Source organism: Coloeus monedula (genome assembly GCF_965178545.1).
Source record: "Coloeus monedula genome assembly, chromosome: 1".
Lineage (NCBI taxonomy): Eukaryota > Metazoa > Chordata > Aves > Passeriformes > Corvidae > Coloeus > Coloeus monedula.
The window spans coordinates 115,864,949-115,886,970 of record NC_138781.1 but is presented as its reverse complement, the minus strand read 5'-3'; the positions used below and the strand labels follow the sequence as shown (position 1 = coordinate 115,886,970).

The following is a 22,022-nucleotide window of genomic DNA, read 5'->3' as shown; positions in this document are numbered from 1 at the left end:
CATCTCCTAAAGTACTGAATGAAAGAAAAGGGCAAGAAAGAAACTGAATAGTTTCTTTGTTCACGTCATTGCTTTAACTGGATCATTTGAGGCTTGTTCTAAGATGCTTGAAACTTTTATTGTTCTCTCCAAAATTTATTTATAATGTCATATTTCAAATGGATATAAAGGCAGCTTTGGAAATTCCAGATAAACTGTACACTTGACATTTTGAATTCAAAAGAAATTGGATTACAGTTCAGTTAGAATTAAGATACAATTGGGCTATTCCTTTAAAAGGCACAAGCCTTAACAGCAGTGACATCCTGCCATTCCTAGTGGCCTCATACATCACAACAGAAAATGCAGGGTAAAGTTTTTAGCTCTAAACAACTGATATAATAACTTATTGATCTAGTCTAATATACTGGAAAAAATGGAAACCTTATATTTCCCTCTTTACTAATGCAATCAGCCTGTCCAAGCAACCAGGAACTTTCACTTAAAGGCTCAGTCAGGACAGATCATAAACACCTCTGTGACTGTAACAGGATAAACCTAGTGAGCACACAGAATCCTATCAGATTTCTAAGATCAGGATCAAAGATACCCCAGTGGGCATGGTGTCAAATTTGCTACCCCAGTATGGGTTCCACTGTTAGCAGCAGGATTACTAACAATGATTTCAGTTCAAGCCAATGGAGCATCCAGATTCCCAGAATGACTGCTCAGTTCTGAGAGCAAAGTCCAGACTTCTGTTTTGCCATGCAAGCCACACCTTTCCTTGTTTTCTACAGCAATACTCCATTGCCTCTCACTCTGCCCAGCCTTTCCCTACTCTGAAAGTGACACTCGTCTTCTGAGGTGTTGCAATACCCCTAACTCCCACCTTCCCACATCCCTACCAAAATACCTTTCATCCCTAGTCCTTACCACAGTACAGGCCTACAGGATACTCCTATGCCCTCTACCCCTTCAAACATGAGCACATTCATACAGATGCAGCTCATGCCATGGGTCTCCCAAAACCTGCACACAGGCACACAAGTGCTGTCCAGACAGTCAGCACGGGTACCTTGCTGGCAGCACACTGTAGCTGTTAGGTGCTGACAGGAAAAATTGTGATGTAAACCTCCTCTGGCTTGTGGACCATATTCTCTTGCCTTCTTAGTTTAGAGTAGAAGTTTTACCAGTGCTGAACCAGCTGAAAAACTTGGGCCAAAGCTTTTAAAACTACAAATCATTATTTCAGAGAAGGGACAAGAAGCAAAAGAAAAGCTCTGGCATCCAAAAACATTACTGAAATCTGTATTCATTCAATGATCACACAGGCCATTTTCCTGAAATGCCTCTAATTGTGGCAGGGATAAAAATTCCCTTTTGGAACCTACTTGGTACAAAATGAAGAGACACCTTGCTTAGGTGACTGGAAGCAATGGAGCTGAATGGATACCAGTGCCCTGTCAGCTGCCTTTACATTACAGGTAACAGAGGAAAGAACTACCATCAGTGTGAATACATTCATCACTACTAAAGGAACAAAACACCCCTAAAAACCTAAGAAACACCAAACCTCAAACATATTTTTTCCATATATGCTGTCCTCTCTATTGGAAGATGATGCTGATTTTTTTTTTCTGAGGCACTGAAAGGTTTGCTGTATAACTTATGTTTCAGCATAGTAGGATAAATTAAAAAAAAATTATTAGAAAGAGCAAAACTCTACAGAAAAATCAACAGAGAGAATGAATATATGTTTGTTTAGAAGCTTTCATCGCTTATTTTCCTCAGGCGAGCGTAATGTGTAAGGGTTACTTTTAATGCGAGAAATAAAATTCCTACTGGCTACTCTCCAAATGCACCAAATTTAACAGGAGGTGACAGTTGTGCTGATTTTCTTGCCATTGCTTTACTATCAGAGCTTATCTTGTTTGACAGTGTCCTAAAGATACAGACCTAAGACTTCTGGAAGGTGAAAAAGAAAACAGGAAAAAAGAAAACAAAAGAGAAAATAGAAAACAAAATATTTTAAACTATGCACTCTACATAAATATTCTTACATATTAGTTTTAACCATTTTAAGCACTTCATCCAGGTAAAATTGACCCACTAGAAAAAGAAGTTTAACAATGCAACTGACATTGATTCTATTGATGTACCATTAATATACTTATGTTTATAGAGTATGTTTAATGACAGCAAACATAAAACCATAAAAATTATCCTTCCATTTTAATTGTGTAGGATAGATGACAAGAAACTAGCTCATTAAATTTACAGCACATTTTGATGTTTTGGTGAACGACCAGGATAAGTCACACTGATCCTCTTAACATCAGAAGGGAAGTCCATAAACTTCAGAACTCATTAGTCTGGACTGTTCCTCATTCACGGGATGATACACCCTTCAAAATAATAAGCAAAAGGAGATGCAGAACATAACTAACAATCTTTCTTAATAATTATATCCCAGAAGGAAAGACCACAATGTGTCTAATGCACAAAACACAGAATTAAATTCCTGAGAGGTGTACAGCAAGTAAAAAAAACAGAACAGAAAGCCACTTTCAGTTCTTTAAGTTCCCTGAGTCCACCTGTTCAAGTACTGAGAGAAAATGGAAAACCAGAATTTCCACAAAACGGAAACGGAAAACCAAAATTTCCACAAAACTAAAAATTTTGATCCAAAACCAATGGTTTAGTTTTGGAGTTTTTGGGGGAAGAGAGAAGTGTTCTTTATTTTAAATAGGAGAGCTAGTCCTTCTTGTTGGAACAGACAATAGGAAAGAGCAGAGCTACGAGTTCTTGCATGTTATGTACCTTTTTTCCTTCCAAACCCTGCACAATTATTTCACATCAGGCTTTATTAGTCTGAATCATGACATCATTATGTACAGAGTACAGTTCACTGGCACAATCCAGATCTACTGCCTAAATTGCTCTGAGAATAGATATGATAAGTCATGTTTTTGAACTAAAGAAATACAGCCTTCTCAAAGAATGTGTAAAGAGAGAATTCTTTTGTTAGCTGTCAGGAAGATTTTGCTATCTCTGTTAAATATATAATGGTTAGTGTCATAACGAAGATCAGCCATCGTGTTATGGCATTTATCTTCATGAGTGAAGAGAGGAAGGGCTACTGTGATTTATTCCATCTCTCCTCATGAGATGATTAATGCCATAAGAGATTAGTCTTCAGTACTGACTTGTACACAGAATATAACACAGGGCTGGAGTGGGATGCTAAGCAGTTTTAATTGCCACAAGTTTGGAAGCCCACATTACTTACATATGGCACGGTTGACAATTAGTCATCTAAGATTTTCAAAAATAGGAGAATATTTTGCAGCTCACTACCTCATATTCATTTTGTGCCATTTATTTCTTCAGTCCTTCTTAGCAGTCTTTCCACATAGTCCCTTCCCCCATCTCATCCCCTAAGTCCACCCACACTTGTCCTCTTAAACACATCATTTATTGTAAAACTGAAGTCCATACTAGTGGTTTATATCAATTTTTGGTAGCATCTGTTTAAAGGTTTAAAAAATACACTATTTAACAGCTATTACTAAGAAACATTTGTCACAACACAGGCAGATTAGAAAGAGTATATAATGGCTCTGTATCTAAGCTTGTATAAGCTTTCCTCAAGATATGAGAAAAGTTACGTGCTCATCTCTTCCCAGGGACCTTGTAAAATAATCTGACCATCCTAAACTGAAGGTAATAATTTTTCAAAAGCTTATAACTTCAGAGAAATGCACACAAAATGTTTTGTTAACATGCTGCCTGCTTCTTCTTATGGAAGCAAATACTTCAAATAATACTGTAGTAAAATATATATAAAAAAAAAAACTAATAAAACAACAAACCAAACAAAATAACCACCAGCATGATAAGCAAAAGTTCTGTTAAAAAGGGAAAAATTCTTTTTCCCCAAAACCGAACATGAATATTCTACATTTTCTTAAATCTCCTTTTCTGAATACTGCTAAATCAAAAAATCCCTTGATATAAAAGGCTTTTTTGTTAAAAACAGCAATTCCTTACCATTGGTGTACATCAAACAGAACACTTTATTAAAAAGCTCTCATGATAAAGTGTTATCTTTATCTAGGCTCCTCAAATATTGACTTAAACATTTTTATCAGGCTGTTAATCACATCCACATTCAACATGAACAGCAACTGAGACCAGTCCTGACAGCCAGGTAACAGGGCAACATTATGGCAGGGAAAAAGTATTGTGAAAGCTAAGGACATTTCTTATTGATGGTAAGTGGATAGGAGAGAAAAATCAATGGGTCCTCATCAGTACAACTGTCTACCAGCTGGATGCTGATTTTCCTTAGAGATTAAAACCAATAGGAGCAATCACTTGGCACAGGTGAACAAATTCAATAGTACCTCCAGTCTATAAAGAAGAAAAGTGAACAGTGAATTCAAGGCTGGAGTTCATGAAGAGACAAAATGCTGATTGTTAAACCAACAGTTTGCAATCAGACCTTGAAACAAAATACAGAACATGTCTTGCCCCATGGGGGTACGACCTGAAACTGTTCAGGATAATCTGCAACTGTTGTGAAGGTTCCAAACTCCTGACTCTGCCTAAAGGAATTATTTCAAGCTGCAAGACTGGCTGACCCCTCCAAGTCAAGCTGGACTGGACTGACCAGGTTACAGTACAGTGTGAAATGGCCATCAGCTACATACATCATGCAACTACCAAAAGCCAGGATCACAGCAAAGTAATTGGTCAACAGAGAGGAATCACAGAGGATTTTATAAGGGAATATAAATGCAGAGACTTCTCATAAAACTAGGCTTCCTGTTCAAGACAGGCTTCTTTTTTTAAGGATCCCTAATATCATAGCATATTTCTTATCCTAAGACCCCTCACTACACACTGAACAGATCAAACTGTTATCTGTCAGGATGGTAACTGTAACCCAAGGAAAGCAAACAGAGAGTAAAACATGGCTGTTGTACAGTATATTCTATCATGCATTCTTTGCTTTTTCTATGAGAAACAACATAGGTACACATAAAGATCTGAGTCTTCCCAAAGTCACATCTCCTCAGCAAATGTAGCACTAAAAATTGTCAGCTCCTAAGAAATGCTACTGGCAAATAAATTCGATGTCTATGGGATTTATGCACATAATTTTATATTTAGTGTTTTAGAAGTTGATAATAATACATTTTAGCTGTATGGAAAAATAATCTATTTTAGCTGTAGGGAAAAATTACAGTGCCTCAACTTGGGCTTCTGGTGTAACTACCAACCTCATCCTGTACCTTTGAAACAATCAGAATCACAGAATCACTGAGGTTGGAAAAGATCTCCAAGATCATCGAGTACAACCTTTGACTGAACACCACCTTGTCAACTAGACCACAGCACTAAGTGCCACGTCCAGGCATTTTTTGAACACTTCCAGGATGGTGACTCCATCGCCTTCCTTGGCAGTCCGTTACATTACTTAAACATATTCCAGTAAAAATCTTCTTCCTGTTGTTCAACCTGAACCTCCCCTGGTGCAGTATGAGGCCATTTCCTCTTGTCCTGCTGCTGGTTTCCTGGGAGACCATCCTCCACCTGGCTGCACCCTCCTTTCAGGCGGTTGTAGAGAATTATAAGGTCTCCCCCGAGCCTCCTTTTCTCCAGGATAAACACACCCAGCTCTCTCAACCACTCCTCATAAGACCTGTGCTCCAGACCCTTCCCCAGCTCTGTTGCCCTTTTCTGGACATGCCCCAGTGCCTCAATGTCTTTCCTGTAGTGAGGGGCCCAGAACTGAACACAGGATTAGAGGTGTGGCCTCACCAGTGCCGAGTACAGAGGGACCATTGCTGCCCTCGTCCTGCTGGACAAAAGCTTTCTGATGCAGGCCGGCATGCCACTGGCCTTTTTGGCCACCTGGGCACACACCTGCTCATGTTCAGCCACTGTCAACCAGCATCCTCAGGTGCTTTTCCATTGGGTCACTTTCCAGCCACTCTTCCCCAGCCTGTGGTGCTGCCTGGGGTTGTTGTGACCCCGGTGCAGGACCTGGCACGTGGCCTTGTTGAACCTCATATCACTGGCCTCAGCCCACTGATCCAGCCTGTCCAGATCCCTCTGCAGAGCCTTCCTGCCCTCCAGCAGACCAACACTCCCACCCAACTTGGTGTTATCTGCAAACTCACTGAGGGTTGACTTGATCCCCTCATCCAAATTATTGATAAAGATATTAAACAGGATGTCACCAATACTGGCCCCAAAACTGAGCCCAGGGGAACACCACTGGTGACCAGTCACCATTTGAATTTAACATCATTCACCACTGCTCTCTGGGCTCACCCATCCAACCAGTTTTTAACCCAGAGAAGAGTGCACCCATCAAAGCCATGAGCAGACAGGTTCTGCACAAGAATGCTGTGGGAGCCAAGATCGAAGGCTTTACTGAAATCTGGTAGACAACATCCACAGCCTTTCCCTCATCCACTAGATTGATCACCTGGTCATGCAAAGAGATCAGCTGGGTCAAGCAGGACCTGACTTTCCTAAACCCGTTCTATTTGGGTGTGATCCCCTGGTTGTCCTGTATGTGCTATGAGATGGCACCTTCCCAGACACCGAGGTCTGGCTGACAGTTCCCCAGATCCTCCTTCCAACCCTTCCTGCAGGTGGGCATCACACTGGCCAACCTCCAGTTCTCTGGGTCCCCCCTGGCTCACCAGGACTGGTGATAAATGATGGAGCAGCCTGGCTCTTCCAGCGGCTCTCTCAGTATCCTGGTGTGGATCCCATCCGGCCCCACAGACTTGTGAGTGTCAAGGGGCACAGCAGGGCACTGACTGCTCCCTCCTGGGTTCCAGGGGGTCAGTGTGCTCCCTGTCCCTGTCTACCAACTCAGCAGGCCACCCGCCTTGAGGATATCAGGTCTTTCTGTTAAGACTGAGGGAAAGGAGGCATCAAGTACCTCAGCCTTTTCCTCATCTTTGGTTACAATGCTCCCCTCCACCTCCAATAAAGAATGGAGATTTTCCTTGGCCTTCTTTTTGTTTTTAATGTATTTATAAAAACACTTCGTATTATCTTTCACAACGGTGGCCGCATTGAGCTGTAGCTGAGCTTTCACCAATCTAATTTTCTCTCTAAAAGACATGATGACATCCTTGTACCCTTCCTGAGTTGTCTGCCCCTATTTCCCAGAGTTATAAACTCTTTTTTTTCTCCCCAGGTTCCAGTGAAAGCTTCCTATTCAGCCAGGCCAGTCTTCTTCCCTGACGGTTCATCTTTTAGCACATAGGGACAGCCTGCTCTTGCGCCTTTAAGATTTCCTTCTTAAAAGTATGTCCAGCCTTCTTGGACCCCTTTGTTTTTAAGTGCTGTTTCCCAAGAGGATCTCTGAAGCACTGTCCTGAACAGGCTGAAGTCTGCCCTCCAGAAGTCCAAGGTAGTTTTGGTGAACCCTTCTTTACTATGCTGAGAACTGAAAACTCCATCAAATCATGGTCACTGCGCCCAAGATGCCCTCGGACCTAAAGTCTCCACTGGGAGATTCTAGGAGAATCTCTCCAAAGCAAGAATCTAGATTTTTTTTTTTTAATTGTTGTTGCTCTAGTAATAATATGGCAAAGATAATTTGAAACCAATTCTGAAAAATTCTAACAGGAGATCTTATTACCAAATAAATGAGAAAATAATTCAGATGACAAACTGGGTTTTTTTCAGTTATTTCAAAGCCATTACTTACCATTTCAACAACACTCCTTTAGCCAAGATAGACCATAGCACAACTTGTTCTAAAAATAAACTGAATGTAACATCGTGTAAACATAGTATTTCATTTCCAAGACAAAAGCCCTGTATTTTATAAAGGAGAGAAGATAGACTATTTTTTTTTAATCTTAGTGTTTCATTGAAATCCTTATATTCTTAAAGTCTGAGAAAAATTCAAATTTTAAAGATGAAGGTTGGGGACTTTAGCTGATGATATAATTAAGTAAAATGGTAGCAAAATTAATAAATAAACAAATTATTTATGACTTTATCACTGAATTGAGAAAGTGGGGCTTTTTCCTCATTTTTTCATTGTCAGTCAGATTTATTGTTTTACTCCCCTCAATATCTTTGCTATTTTACTTCTCATTGGTACAAGAACTTCTCCATTTTCTCCACTGCTCCCCAATGCAGTACAGTCATTTTTCTCCCCAGGATTACATCAGTATCACCCAGGCACACACTCGTCTCACCACGACATGCCAACAGACATAAACCCAGTTTCATTCTCTCCTAATCCCAGAAAATGTATTCAAGTACTCAAAGTAATAAGCTTCATAACTATTATCATGTATGTATGGAGCATTTCAAACCTCTTTTTTTTTTTCAGAACATTAATTCTCAGAATGCTTTTCCCAGATCCCCTCCCTCTTCCTCCACATGCATATCTTTCTATAAAATTAACTTCAACATTTGACAACACTTGAACTAACACATGAAGCTTCTTGCCACAACAGTTCCAACAGTGCTGATAACAGCAAACAAGTGCAGTGTTTTTAAAATTTTCTTAAACCTTTTCTTCTCTTTGCAGGTCATGCAGAAGCATTTTCCAATCACCATGCATATACACCAGCCTCCCTTATCCAAGCTGCCACTTTTGTGGATCTGGCTCAAAATGAAGACAGGAGCATTATTTCACTCTATTTAACATTTCTTTAAATAGCTTGAAACATTTTCCTACAGCTCAGATCCTAATATAATGAACTAGCACAAGAAAATTACAGTAAGAAACTGAGTCTGTCCTCATCAAGGACAGTTAAAATTGACTAATACCGACAGACATATTATTTTCATGGGGTTTTTTTTTATTTCATGAAGTGTTATGGATTCTGAGAATTACAGAACCATAGAATGGTTTGGGTTGGCAGGGACTTTAGAGATCATCTAGTTTCAGCGCCCCTGCCTTGGGCAGGGACACCTTTCACTAGACCACATTGTTCAAAGCCCCCTCCAACCTGGCATTGAACACTTCCAGGGACTGGGCATTCACAACTCCTCTGGGCAATCTTTTCTTGTATGATGACAAAGTTTTGATAATGTGTCAAACAGTCTAATTCCAAGCAAAGTAGCCAACCCTATGAATTGCTGGAGACAGAAATGTCCTGTTTTGCAAAATAACAATTATTTAATTAAATATTAATCTACAAAAAAACCCAAAAACCAGCAGGTTTCTGAAGAAAAAAATTATATTTTTGTTACTATTTTATTTATTTTTACTAAAGTATCTTAGGTTTTTTTGGTTGGTTGGTTTTTCTAAACAGATTAAAAGTCAGTAAGACAATGCTTTTCTGGTCTAACTTTCAAAATCCATTGAAAACATTTTTAATCAACTGTTTTGACTCTATTACTCCAGATTTTTTACAGTTCCCCATCTTCTATTTAATTTTTCACTGTGTAGTTCACAGACCACCTGAAAGACTACCTTTCTGGAGTCCATGAAACACAAAAGCTAAAATTGCTGCTCAAACACTGACTTTATTCTCAAGGCCTTTCACTCTGCTCTGTCCCATAACTGTTACTCTCTTGCATTATACCCTGCATCCTTCAGTCAGTCATGCATCTGTTTGTTCACACTTCTCCCATATTTATACTCCCTTTTATTGGAGTATGGAAAACTCCCCAGACAGCCATATGAGAGTTCTGAAGCCTTCTCCTCAAGTGCTGATGCTTCTGGGACGGGAGGCTAAATTAACAACCTACAGTGGTTGCAGTGAACATCAAACATTTACTGTGAAGGGCTGATCAATAGCACAGGTACTGAAAAGCTCCTGTGGAGGTACTTGGTAAATGCAACAGTTGCCACCGATACACATATCAAAAGCATGCAGTAACTTGCACAGACAGACTGATAAAAATCTCCAAGTTTAACTTGTGAAGACAGAGCCCTCTACTTTCAAAGTGCTTCTACAAATCCAAACCAGAGCTGTTTTAACATCACAACCACTTCGTGGGGCTCACTGTCATTGGAACACTGTTATTACAAAGAGCAGGAAAGATCCTTCCTCATAAGACAACTGCAGCGTTCAAGATGGCTCAAAGCAGTAATTCCATTTTCTTTCAGTGTTTGCTCCTTGGGAGCCAATCCCCTGCTCTAAAAACCACAGATTTCACTAACAGACTTTTTCTAAAGACAAGGGACATCAGCCCAAGACAAAGTCATAGGGTTGGTTATCCCTGACATTCCACTCAGATGGGTAGCTCTCATTCCAAAAGCAACAGGGGAAGCTGGCACTGAATCAGCTGATCCCTGAACACTGACTGGAGGAACAGGATTTCAGCATGAAGAATCTGACTGCAAGATGAAACAACCACAGAACCGGGCCAGCCCAAGAACTGGAAGCAGCATCCATTTCTTGCTACTGATACTTGTCTACACAAAGGATGCTGAGGCTCATTATGGGCAGATCAAATGTCCCAGGAATCTAGCCTTTTTTCTGTGATTCTCCCAGTCAGTTTCACAGGCCTGTAACCCAATACTTGAAAATCTACATATATTTTTATATATTTATATATATTTTATACATATATATGAAAGATTAGGACTGCAAGTCAGGAATTCGAGGGACCACATCAAAAGATTTAATCCTTATTCTTCCCTCCCACCAAGTATTGCCTACTGGGGTATCTAGCAAAAAGCACTTTAGCTGCTGCCCAGGAGGGCACCTTCAGGAGTGCACACTTATGCAGCCATAGGTTATCCTGAAACCAGTAAAAAAAGGTATTAATATCTCTTTAATAGTACATTATTTGAAGATTTCTTCTACAGTGAATTCTGAGCTTATTCCACACCTAGATGATGAGCCTCACTACATTATTCTACTTTTTAATTTTTAAAACAGAAGATGTGTGCTTGCAAAATGTCTCAAAAATCTGCATTATGAATGAAACAAATTATGGAATAGATTAGAATGCATTAAGCACTACTACTCTACGTACAAACCTGCTGCAGCACTGCCGCATCAAACTCTCAAAAAAAAAAAAATCAAGAGACTAAGTCCAAAATACCTCAAAAAACCAGAGAATATGAATGAGAACCATTAACTGAATACAGAATTCTCAACCTGTACAAGAAAATTGATGCTTTCTGTATAGTCACTGTCAGAAAAAACATATCATGCATCTGAATTCTAAATCATACCCACTGGACAACTTTTCATAATAATTTTATTTTCTTAGTTCTCCCATTTTTTAAAGCAGAATGTAAATTTTCACTAAAAGAGCAGATTCTGGAAAAGGCCAGACAATTCATAGTTCCCATCAGTAATAAAAGTTACTAATTTTATTGATTTCACAAAACTAAAACTAACTTGGGTTGTATGACTTCTTTTCAAGTCTTAATAGACTAGGTGACCTTGAGACCCTTTCCAAGTCCACCTTCTATGATTATCAAAGTAATCCTCTAATTAAGATGCTTTTCTCAATCTAAGCATCAAGGTCCAACAAGATTCTCATTGGTCTTACCTGTCCAGAATTTCTAAATGACAGAAATGCCAAATGAGATTAAAGAAGGTAGTATGAAGAGAGAATGTCTGGTTTTGAGATAGCTGCCAGAATCTTGGTCCAGAAGAATGACAGCAGGCTATGGACAATAAGAATCTATTTTTTCCCATTACCCCTGCTAGGTAATAGTGGCAGGCAGGCATAGTGACATGGAATGTCACATGCTTCTCTGATACAGCAATGCCAGCAGGTGATGGATAACTGGGAATTTTGAGGCATAAAAAGAATTATCATTTCTCTAAAAATAGGTATCAATAGATATCCAGTTTAAATTTATGGGACTGAAAAAGAAATAATCAAACCAGATGGTATCACTTAATGAAAAATGAAGTTAAATAATTTGGCAATACAACGATAGTGGTAAAGCCTCATCTTCTATAAAAAGAAGGTTCAAGTCACAAAAGCAGGAACAAATCATATGGGACATGAATTTGACGGTGATTTACTAAACTATAGACATTTCATAAGGCATCTCACCAAATACGTGAACCACTACATACAGTTAGGCAGGTTCTCCAGGCTGCTAAGAGTCAGCTGAAATGGAATAAAACTTTGACCTTCAAATGTTTGATATATACTTCAGCTAAGGCTATCTTCCCTCTCTAGATGTCAAGCTACACAGGAAACAAACTAGGATAAAACAGTTACAAACCCTGACTAGAATGATTCATTAAATTCCTAATTCTGTCTATAAGATCTAAGCAAATTCACAAAAAAGAAAGAAAATAGCCTTGAGTTCTCCAAAGCAAATAACCTAGTAGGTCAGGATCTTGCCTCTCAAGGAACACTTCTGAAGTTGTAGAGGTTTAGGAAATGCTGTTATCTGTAAGTCAGACTATGCTCTACAGGATGCAACTGGCACCCACAGGATAATGACCTTTAGAGCTCACCCTCCACAATCACTGAGGAGATTCTCATCACAGGCTTCTCTAGACCAATCTATGTATACAGGAGGACAAGCTTCAAAACACAGCATGTAATATGTGCCTTCTAAATAAATTACATTCTGATGATCCAAAATCATGACCAATAATCTAGAATGTGACCCGGAATATCTTCTACACAGAAAAGCAGCCCAATCCTCTAATGAGTCTGATGATTCCAGAGTAACAGACTGAACTGTGGCTGCTGATCCTGGCAAATGCTGCCAGACAGAAACAAAACTCGATGCTCCACTACAAAGCAAATCTTCTGAGGTACAAGAGGGCGCATCGGTCATAACCTGCAATGCAAGAGCTGGATCCCATTATGTTAAAAAACTCAAGGAAAAGGTCCTCCAATACTGAGGAAAGTCACATGCCAGGGTCCACAGATTTTGTCCTGCTGAGCTCAAGAAGTTAAAGAGAGCTGAACTCTTTAAGTCAAAGGATGAAAACATCAGATCACCCAGAGATTCCTGTTCCAACATCAGAAACACCAGGTCTTGCTTGAACCAAAGTGAATGGAGTTCCTCTAAACCCGTTTAACACTAAGTGCCACCCCTAACCACAATCAGTGCACTGACATCAGAGAAGCTCCAGGAAGACAGCATGTGCTGCCAGATGGCTTATCTGTCTCCCGACACTCCTGATGTCTGTGCTAAAGCCCTATCACCATTCAGAAAGTTGTAGGTCATCCTTTCAAACCAAGATTAGCCGCAGGAAATAAGTAGGCACTTCACTACCATTTTACATTCCCAGGAACTACATATCCCAAGACAGGAACTCCAGCAACAGAAAACTATCTGGCAGGACTTCTCAAAAAGAGAGCAGCAGTACATCAGCAAGCTGGGGTTCTTCAGGGAGGGCAATTGTCATTCAAAGTTGGTAAGTGATTAAATGGACCACTTATGACCAATCTGTTACACTTGAGCAGCACAAGAATTTGCTACCTGAACTCACAGGATGAGCAAATGGGCTGTACCAGGATGTGCTGCTTATTGTTCTGCCTTTGCATTGGAAGCTGACCCAGAGTGAAGGCTAAGGTGTTTGGTTTCTTCAGTCTGCACGTTCCTCAGAAGGAGGATTTGCTCAAATTCATCTAGAGCCCATGGAACCATAATGAAATAATTTCCACTAATCACATCTTCTCCCAGGTCTTGATAGCACAAAAGGAGGCCTCTATTTAGTTACTGCTATTTACAGGGAATACCAAGACCATCAGCATCACACCCAGCAAAACAGAAAACACTTGGAAGCTTACAACATTTAAAAAAAACCCAAAACAACAACAACAACAAAAAAAACCCCAAACCACATCAAAAGAAAAACAATTACTTCAAAGCCAAGAGGTCAAGTTTAGCACATGATTCTCCTCATGACTCTAATTTGCTGATCACAGTATAAAGAACAAAAGAAGCTCCAGCAGGAAGTTCAATAAGTTTGGCTTTTCAACTTGAGAATAGCATGCTACCTGGTCCAGACTAAGATGCTGCAAAGGCATGGTTTGGATCCAGGGAGTTGGTGAAGCGGGCTATCAAATCCAAAGCTACCTAGCTGTGAAGGGTGGTACGGTCTTGAGTGTGGTTAGTGGAAACTATTTCACTGTGGTTGCACATGCAACTGACCAAATCTACTCTTGGAAGAAAAAAACAGATCAGTTATTTCAACAGAAAATCCAGTGTAACAGGAAAATATTGGCTCTTCTACAGACAAGGGTAAGACAAAAGACACTGGAAACATTCACTGTAACAGGCAACACTAAATCATACCTTAAGGCACGGAGAACACCTGCACACTACCAAGGAATGCTCATAGTTAGGTTCTTGTTAGGGTTTTCTCCCATGTTACCCTGCTTTGACAGAAGTAATGTGACATTACTGAGAACAGGTCCCACTCCTGGGTAAGGTTGCTGCCTACCTAAAGGTCTGTGATGCCAAGGGTTAAAGGGCTGTCTCAAGATAAAGAGTTGGAATCTCATTTCTCTTTATCTACCCTAGAAAAATACAAGAGGTGAGCTGAAATAGATGACATTGTAGAACACCTTTTAAAATAAAAATACTAAAGCTACACTTATTAATTCACACTAACAAAATAAAATATTGACAACTAAAACCAGACAAAAAAAAAAAAATAAGTGCAGGTTCAACCTTGTCTAACAACTGCAAAAATTACTTTGAATAAAACAAACTGGAGGAAACCCTAGAGCCTACCAAACTAAAATATAGCTCTTCAAAGCAGCATTGATTGTGGATCAAAGGGAAAGGCCATCAAAACTTCCCAAGCTACAATGTTGCTGCATGTCTGAAAAAGAATTAACTCAGAACAAATATGGAAATAATAGCAGGTCTCTGTGAAGCCAACTACAAAGAAATCCTTAATACCATAAAACAAAGTTATGTCAAATTTCCCATTTTTAAAGATATACAAAGCTCCTTTAGCACAGTGCTTTAAAACATTATTTAGAGTAACAAAATCAAAGACTTAACATAAAAGTCAAAGGGATTATCATCAGTGGTCTAGCTATGGCAGAAGTTACTCTTCTACTTTTTTGTTTCATTTGTGGTCTTCAAATATGAAGATGCAATACAAAAATACTTCCATACTTCAACATGATCTGCTTCAACTACACTATCTCAGCATACCAGATGAAGCAACAATCAGTTTTTGGACAGCCAGACACATTAAACAGTACCATGCAAGCTAACAGTTCCAATGGTTGGTTTTCACGGTTTTTTCCACCATCAGTTTCCCTAATTAATTAGCATAATTTTCTTAAAGTTTACAAGAGGAAGCAAACAGCTCCTAGTTAAGAGCTGGATACTGTCAGGTGACTACTGTAAGAAACACAAGAATTAAGACATGAATATTACTCACCCAATATGCACATGTCACCTGAACCACAAGGACTCTCCATACAACTGTAAAGCAATAAGTCTTCAGTAACACAAGAAAACCTTTCTTTCAGAACAAAATTTGGAGAAGAAAGAGCAAAAATACTAAAGAGGTGATCCAGCACACAAATAACCAAACAAGGACTACTGTTCTACTTCTTGGGATTTTCTTCCGCTTTATTGTCAGCTTGTGACAGAGACTTAACTGAGCTGCATTTCAAAATACCACTTACAGGAAAGAGGAAAGGGCAATAATAAGGGCAAGCTATTAATAAAAAAAAAATCTTTTCAAAATGTTACCATGAACTATCACCCTTCATAGGCAGACAGTCTATGCTTCTGAGCCCTGCATTCCCAAAGTGACTAGTTTCCACTCATTCTGTCCAGGCCTTTGGTTCAAAGTTCTACAAATAACAAAGGATCATGTCTAGAAGTCAAATGATAAAAGTTGGATCACTGCAGCCTACTTAAAACTGTCATCAGGTCTTATGTGGCACAGTATCCTTGGGCATATTTTGTTCTCAGTATTTCTCATTTCAATAGTTCTTATGCAGAATTTTATGACATTAAATTTTTAAGAGGCAGAATTCACCATTTCAGGACTTCTAGCAATAGCTTGAGAGTCCTTGTGAAACTGAACGGATAGAAGATGTTTCATCTGAAAGGAATCACTACAAATTGCTCTAACTACTCAAGTGTTTAACCTTTCTATACAATTTTAATGAGTCCATGTATGATCAGAAAACAACAATACGGCTACATCAAATGAGGATCAACTAAAAGACAGAGGAAAGACAGGATGTTTCTCCTCCTGCCTTGAAAGGTTTTCTTTTGTTCTCATTCTTTTAAGTGTTCCATCTTAGTCTACGAGACACAAAAAGCAGAAAACTGGCATGGAGATAATGCCCAGGTCATACAATAAGCACTGCTGTAGTCTCCTGCAAAGTACAAAGTGAGTTGACATATCAGGTCTACATCAAAGATATGCCCTTTGGCAGGCTGTAAAGACAAGTTGCAATTTTGTCCATAAAAATGTGTGTTCTACAAAATGGGCTCTGTAACATGAACTGTTAGTGGTATGCCACCATTCCATTGATCCTGCACATGCGTTCATTTCTCAGGAATGCTTGTAAGCTGGGCTGTGTCTTGCCCTAAGATAAGCAGACTTGCATGAGGAAAAAAGCAGCGTGTCACAGACAGAAAGATTCAACTCTCTGCAGGAGACTTCATCCATAAAATGCAAGTTCTGATACAGGACATGCCAGTGGCTCCTGCTTTATTGCCTGTATCACATATTTACAGCAAGAGATTAATATAATGGGAGTCCTTTCCTGCTTATATTTTAGAAATTAAGGGAACAGCTTGAAAAAACACTGCATTGCGGGAACTTAAGTTTTCAAAGACCCCTTAATCAAATACTGAAAATGGGTAAATACAACACTGACAGTCAGTTTGGAGCCTCACCACTTACACATTACAATGTGTTTTAGGACTGCCATGTAATACATTTTTCTGAAGTACTTCTGCTTTTTTCATTGTGAATATGGGAAATGGAGAGCTGTGAAACAATTTCAGGCTCAAGTCCAGTTTTTGTGCTCCTTTTTATCCAGAATTATTATACAGTACAGCACATTAGGAGTTTCAATACAGATTGAATACAGAGACATGACCGTATCAATTTCTGTTGTAATTTCTGTGAGAGAAGTAGTAACAGAGAATGAGTGAGGCAAAAGTGTAGCCACAGAAGGAAGATGATTTTACGACTGTGAAACAGAACTACTACACAGACACTGTTGGTATCATAACTACCTCTCCCACAGATTTCCTGAACAGCTTTGAGGAAGGTACTTAATCTTTCCATGTCTCAACTCTGCATGGGTAAAGCAGAGGTCAAGATACTTAACCTCATAGGCATGTTGCAAGTATAGAAACATTTGCATTTGGGAAGCTACTGGGTGCTGCTAATAATAGCTGTGCACGCACAATTGAAACATAAAATAAAAATCTGCTCCAGCACTGTTTGAAAGGTGTACAAAAAATTAAGTGAGGCACCTCACTACAAACAAAGAAAACATAATTAAAATTCTGCAGCTCTAGTGAGTGAACTTAAAATAGTTGGGAAACTGGCATGCAAGTACATCATTTAAAGTGTGCATTGTAATATATGGACATGAACAACAGACTGAAACAGTAATACCAGCAAAATTATCAGTATCATTTCATACTTTTAGCACTTCACTTTGAAAGCCTAATATTGTTGCAATGTAAGGGCTTTTATAAAAAATCTACAATGTAAATATCCATACAGTTGCTCTATGTATTAATTCACTCTCTTTTTCCTAAAAATAATTCAGCAGTATACAATTTAACAACATATCGATCTAGGTAAGTCATGAGTCATTTTTTGTGAGTAGGTATCAATCACTTCATTGTTTACTTGTCTGTGGAAAAAATTGATTTAATCAAACCTTGCAGTAATACATTATCGATGTATCTCAAGAAAACAAAGTCATAATGAACCATCAGGGTCCTAACATAAAACACTGTAAGGAGCAGCAATTTTGGCTTCAATCTTTCATTGTGATTTGCAAACATATGTGACTATACACAAAAAGCAAAGACCAGTGAAAGTCTGTAGTTGGTCTGAGTAGCAGCACATATCATTCACATAACAGACTTGGGACAAGCTCTGCAGAACTTGGCAACCCCAGGAGGCTGGACAAAACCACACTGTGGACCTTGTGTATGTATCTCCACCACTTATGTACAGCAGTGTATCATCTTACATTCTACTTGATTTTAGCAAATCATTACTCTTCTGGGGGGAAATGTGAGGCGGTAGAACATCATGAAAATAAGACTCTTAGCCCTTCTCCACAGCAGTGGTTCAGCCTTTGTTCTCCAGAGGCTTTAAACTTTTCCTTGTATTAGACCACATGGGAATAGCAATTTTACTCAATACACAATAAATTCCTTTATGGACATTTGTCAAACAAAATACAGCTTACAATGGTAACTGTAGCACCAACATGAAAGAGTAAAGTTAGGATAGCAATTGATGTATTTTATAGACTTTTGAATGCATGTTCATCGGCTTAGAGCACGGAGAAACAAGTACCGTAGCAACATCTGCTGCCAAAACTATTTTGGCAAAGGTGAGTGAGTATTTTACTGCAGTAAAACTTGTGTTACAATCATGAGAAATAAGAGCGTACAGTAGCGACACCATATCAGAGCATCTTCACTAATGCTGCATTATTACAAAATGTTGGGGGATGTACAATGAGCCACATCAGAATTTAGCACTGCCCAAGCCTACGAGAGTACCTCCATACAGCTTTACAGAGACATCTATAGGTAGTGTCTGTCTAATACCTTATAATTATTTACGTAGGAGAGAGGCTGAACTTCCTATCTAGGAATTCGTATAACGAGGTGAAAACATTTTTACAAGGTAAGTGCTTCACAAATACACTAAATAAATAATAGTAATAAGATATCATTACCCACTACCAGAAACAAATGCAACACTAGTAAAGGCATGTTACTTAAACAATTCAGTCTGTATCAGAGATGAATAGAAAATAAAGTTCGTGTAGATACAAAAAAGCAACGTAGCCAGCAGCCTATCTTTCCAGCTTTGTCATCTTTCTACGCACTCGGCTGGAGCTGAACCAGACCCAACTTTGCAGAAGACACGCATACGGACGTGTACAACCATACGTGCTGCACTGTGCGTAACTATTTGTTGTAAAATTCCTAGAATGGAGAGAACCCAGACATACTCCGAAACAGAAAAACAACATAAACAATGTGCTCTGTTACACTTAGCAAACAGTAATACAGTATCATGAAAACAGATACAGTAGGGTACAGACAGTTTCTTAATGAAGTGGGAATGGACCGGGTCTTCAGAGCCACGGAGCCTTTCCAGAAGCGGGTTACATTGCCCTGGATATTGCCCGGCTCGGTGGTGGAAGTAGAGAGGGTGAAGCGAAATCCCAGGACAGAGTTGTTTCTAACGCCCCTCACCCCTGTCCTGTCTGCACTAAAGGGATGGAAAGGCAATTCCCGGCTATTTCACTTTTCCCTAGATTAAAAGGAGGGATTTTCTCGGGATATCTGATGCATGAACTTTGCAGAGATAGACGCGATCCCTGGGTATTTACACACATACACACACACGCAAGAAGAAGAAAAGAATAGAGGCATTTCCTCACGCACACACCGCGGAAGGGGACGTAGGTATTTCTCCTCTCCAGGCAGGCGGGGACGGGCGGCAGAGCCGCGGGCTGCCCGGACCGCCAGCCCGGCTCAGCCGGGCACACGCACCCGCACCCTCCCGCCGCTCCCGCACGGGCACTCCCGCGCTTCTTCCCGCTCTCTCGCACACACGCCCCGGCTCTCTCTCCCTCGTTCTCCCTCTCACTCGGAGTCCCTCGCACACTCTTTCCCCCAGACTCGCTCACACGCTCTCGCTCCCTCTGTCTCTCCCCCTCCCGTCCCGCCCCACAGTGGCCCCGACCGCCGGCAACAAAGCGGCGGGCGGGCAGCGCGCCGGCGGGACGCGCTCACCACACACACACACACACACACACACACACACACACACACACACACACACACACACACAATGCTGCCGCTGCCACCGCGGCACCTACCAGGCGGGCAGCCTCGGCCCAGGTGCGGTCCTTCTTCTTCCTCTTGTCTTTCATGTTTGCATCTCATTGAGGTGGTTCGGGGGGGGGGAGCGGGGGGAGGGCGGACCGGGAGTGGGGGGGGGGCCCGGAGGGGTTCCGCACGGACAATGATACGGTGACACCGAGCTCTGGAGCCCCCGGGGCGGGAGGGGCGGGGGCGGAGGAGGAGGAGGAGGAGGAGGGTGGGGGGAGAGGCTCCCCGCGGCGGCGGCACAGCTGTGACAGCTTGAGGGATGCTCCGCCGCGCTCACAACAATGCGCTGTGACGTCACGCGGGGGAACCGCGCCCGCGCCCAACATCCCCGCGGCGGCGGCGGCGGCGGCGCCCCCCGCCCCAGAGCGCGCCCGCCCCCCAAGCCTCGCGAGAGCGGGGCCGCGGGCCGGGGGCGGCGGGGAGGGGAGCAGGATGGCGGGCCGGCCGGCGCCGCCGCACTACAACTCCCGTGGTGCTCCGCGGCGGCTCCCCGGGGACGCGGCGCTGGGGGCGCTGCCGGGGCGGGGGCGGCGGTCGGAGGTGGCGGCGGGGGCGGCCCCCTCGGCCCCTTCTCCTCCCTCTCCGCCCTCTGCCCGCTGCACGCCGCGCCGCGTTCCGTGAAACCAGCCCGAAACACCGCCCGGCCCTCCCCCGGCGTGCGAGCTGTTCCCTGGTTCTTACTTACGGCTGGGGCAGCCCCCCGCCCCTGCGGTGCCCGCCCGTGCCCTCCTGGCTTCGGCCGGAGCCGCTGCGGGAATGTGCCGAAGCGAAGCCAGCCCCGGGCGGGCCGGTGCCAGCGCGCTGGGACCCCGCGTTAGCGTTTCAGCTCCTTTTCTTGTCGGAACAGGAAAGAACATCTTGTTCCAGTGTGTAAACAAAGGGAGTTGATGTGCTGCGCTCGTAAAACCGCCGAAGGAGGTTTTCTTTAATTGGATGACCCAGGATTAAGATACCCACGAAATGCGGAGCGAAGGGACTTGGCACACCTTCCTGAGTTGCAGGATATTGTGATGCGGGGTTTTTTCCCCCTTGTTTCCTCCCCTCGCCCAGATATTAAACTGCATTAGGAATATTATCGAAATAGATTAGGTATTTTTTTGTTCGCATTGAAACGAGTTAGAAATTATTCAAGGTTTTCTGTATCCATCTATTCAGTGCCTGCTCCCTCCTTTGTCCTCTCAGCAGCACCCGTGTTACGCCTTGCCTTCTTCCTTTGGTAACATTAAACCTTATTTCTCCGTGAATACACAGTTTAGTGGGGGGAAAAAATCACGCCCAACTACCACAATGCTTAGCCTGTTTTATCAAGAAAAGGTCCAGGGCAGCCCTGAGGACCTTCAGCCCCTCAAGGAAACCTGATAGCATCCCCCAAACACTCTAAACGAGCAGTCACATAGCCTGGTGTTTTCGCCCTTCCTTCTCATATTTATGTTTTAGTTGGAAATGATGCATGGGGATAGCACCTTTCCAGATTTCCTGATTCACTCCCACTTACATAAAAGTATTAAAAATACGAGCAAAACAAAATTCTATTAAAACAGCTGCTTCTAAATTTAGTTTTGATTCCAGCCTATATAGTATTAAGCAGAGGATTTGAGTATGCCTCAGAAATGTTCTTGAGAAAAATGTTGCAACTGCAACGTTTCAGGTTTCACAACGAGGTCATGCAAAAATTTTTACAATCAGCCAGCTGTTGAAACAGGTACATATTCTTTTGTTATTTACTGAATGCTCTGTCACCTTAGTAACATTTGGACAGTAAAAGCTGTTACTATCACTTCTCTGTGTTCTGTGGTTTTGACTTCATTTTCACCTTTTTATGTCTCTATTTAAAATTTTTTACATTTGTATTTCCTTGCCTTTAGTGACTTTGTATTCCAAATCATACAGGTTTTATTCCTGTCTCATCCCCCATGCTAAAAGTCTGTAATAATTGAGTACTTCATTACAACTGCCTTAGAAATACCTTCATTGTTTTCAGTATTGAAAATGCAACAAAATAAAACACCAT

General features: G+C 41.3%; 1 protein-coding gene across 1 annotated transcript in view; it reads right to left on the bottom strand.

The window, feature by feature from the left end:
- ASXL3 (ASXL transcriptional regulator 3) overlaps positions 1 to 20,052 on the bottom strand; it is a gene marked incomplete at both ends in the record, with an annotated part of 121,976 nt that extends 101,924 nt beyond the window's left edge. Inside the window, one exon of the mRNA XM_082294530.1 lies at positions 19,999 to 20,052. Within this exon, the coding sequence (XP_082150656.1) occupies positions 19,999 to 20,052 (54 nt within the window). The remainder of the gene's footprint in view (positions 1 to 19,998) is intronic.
- Positions 20,053 to 22,022: the final 1,970 nt, after the last annotated feature.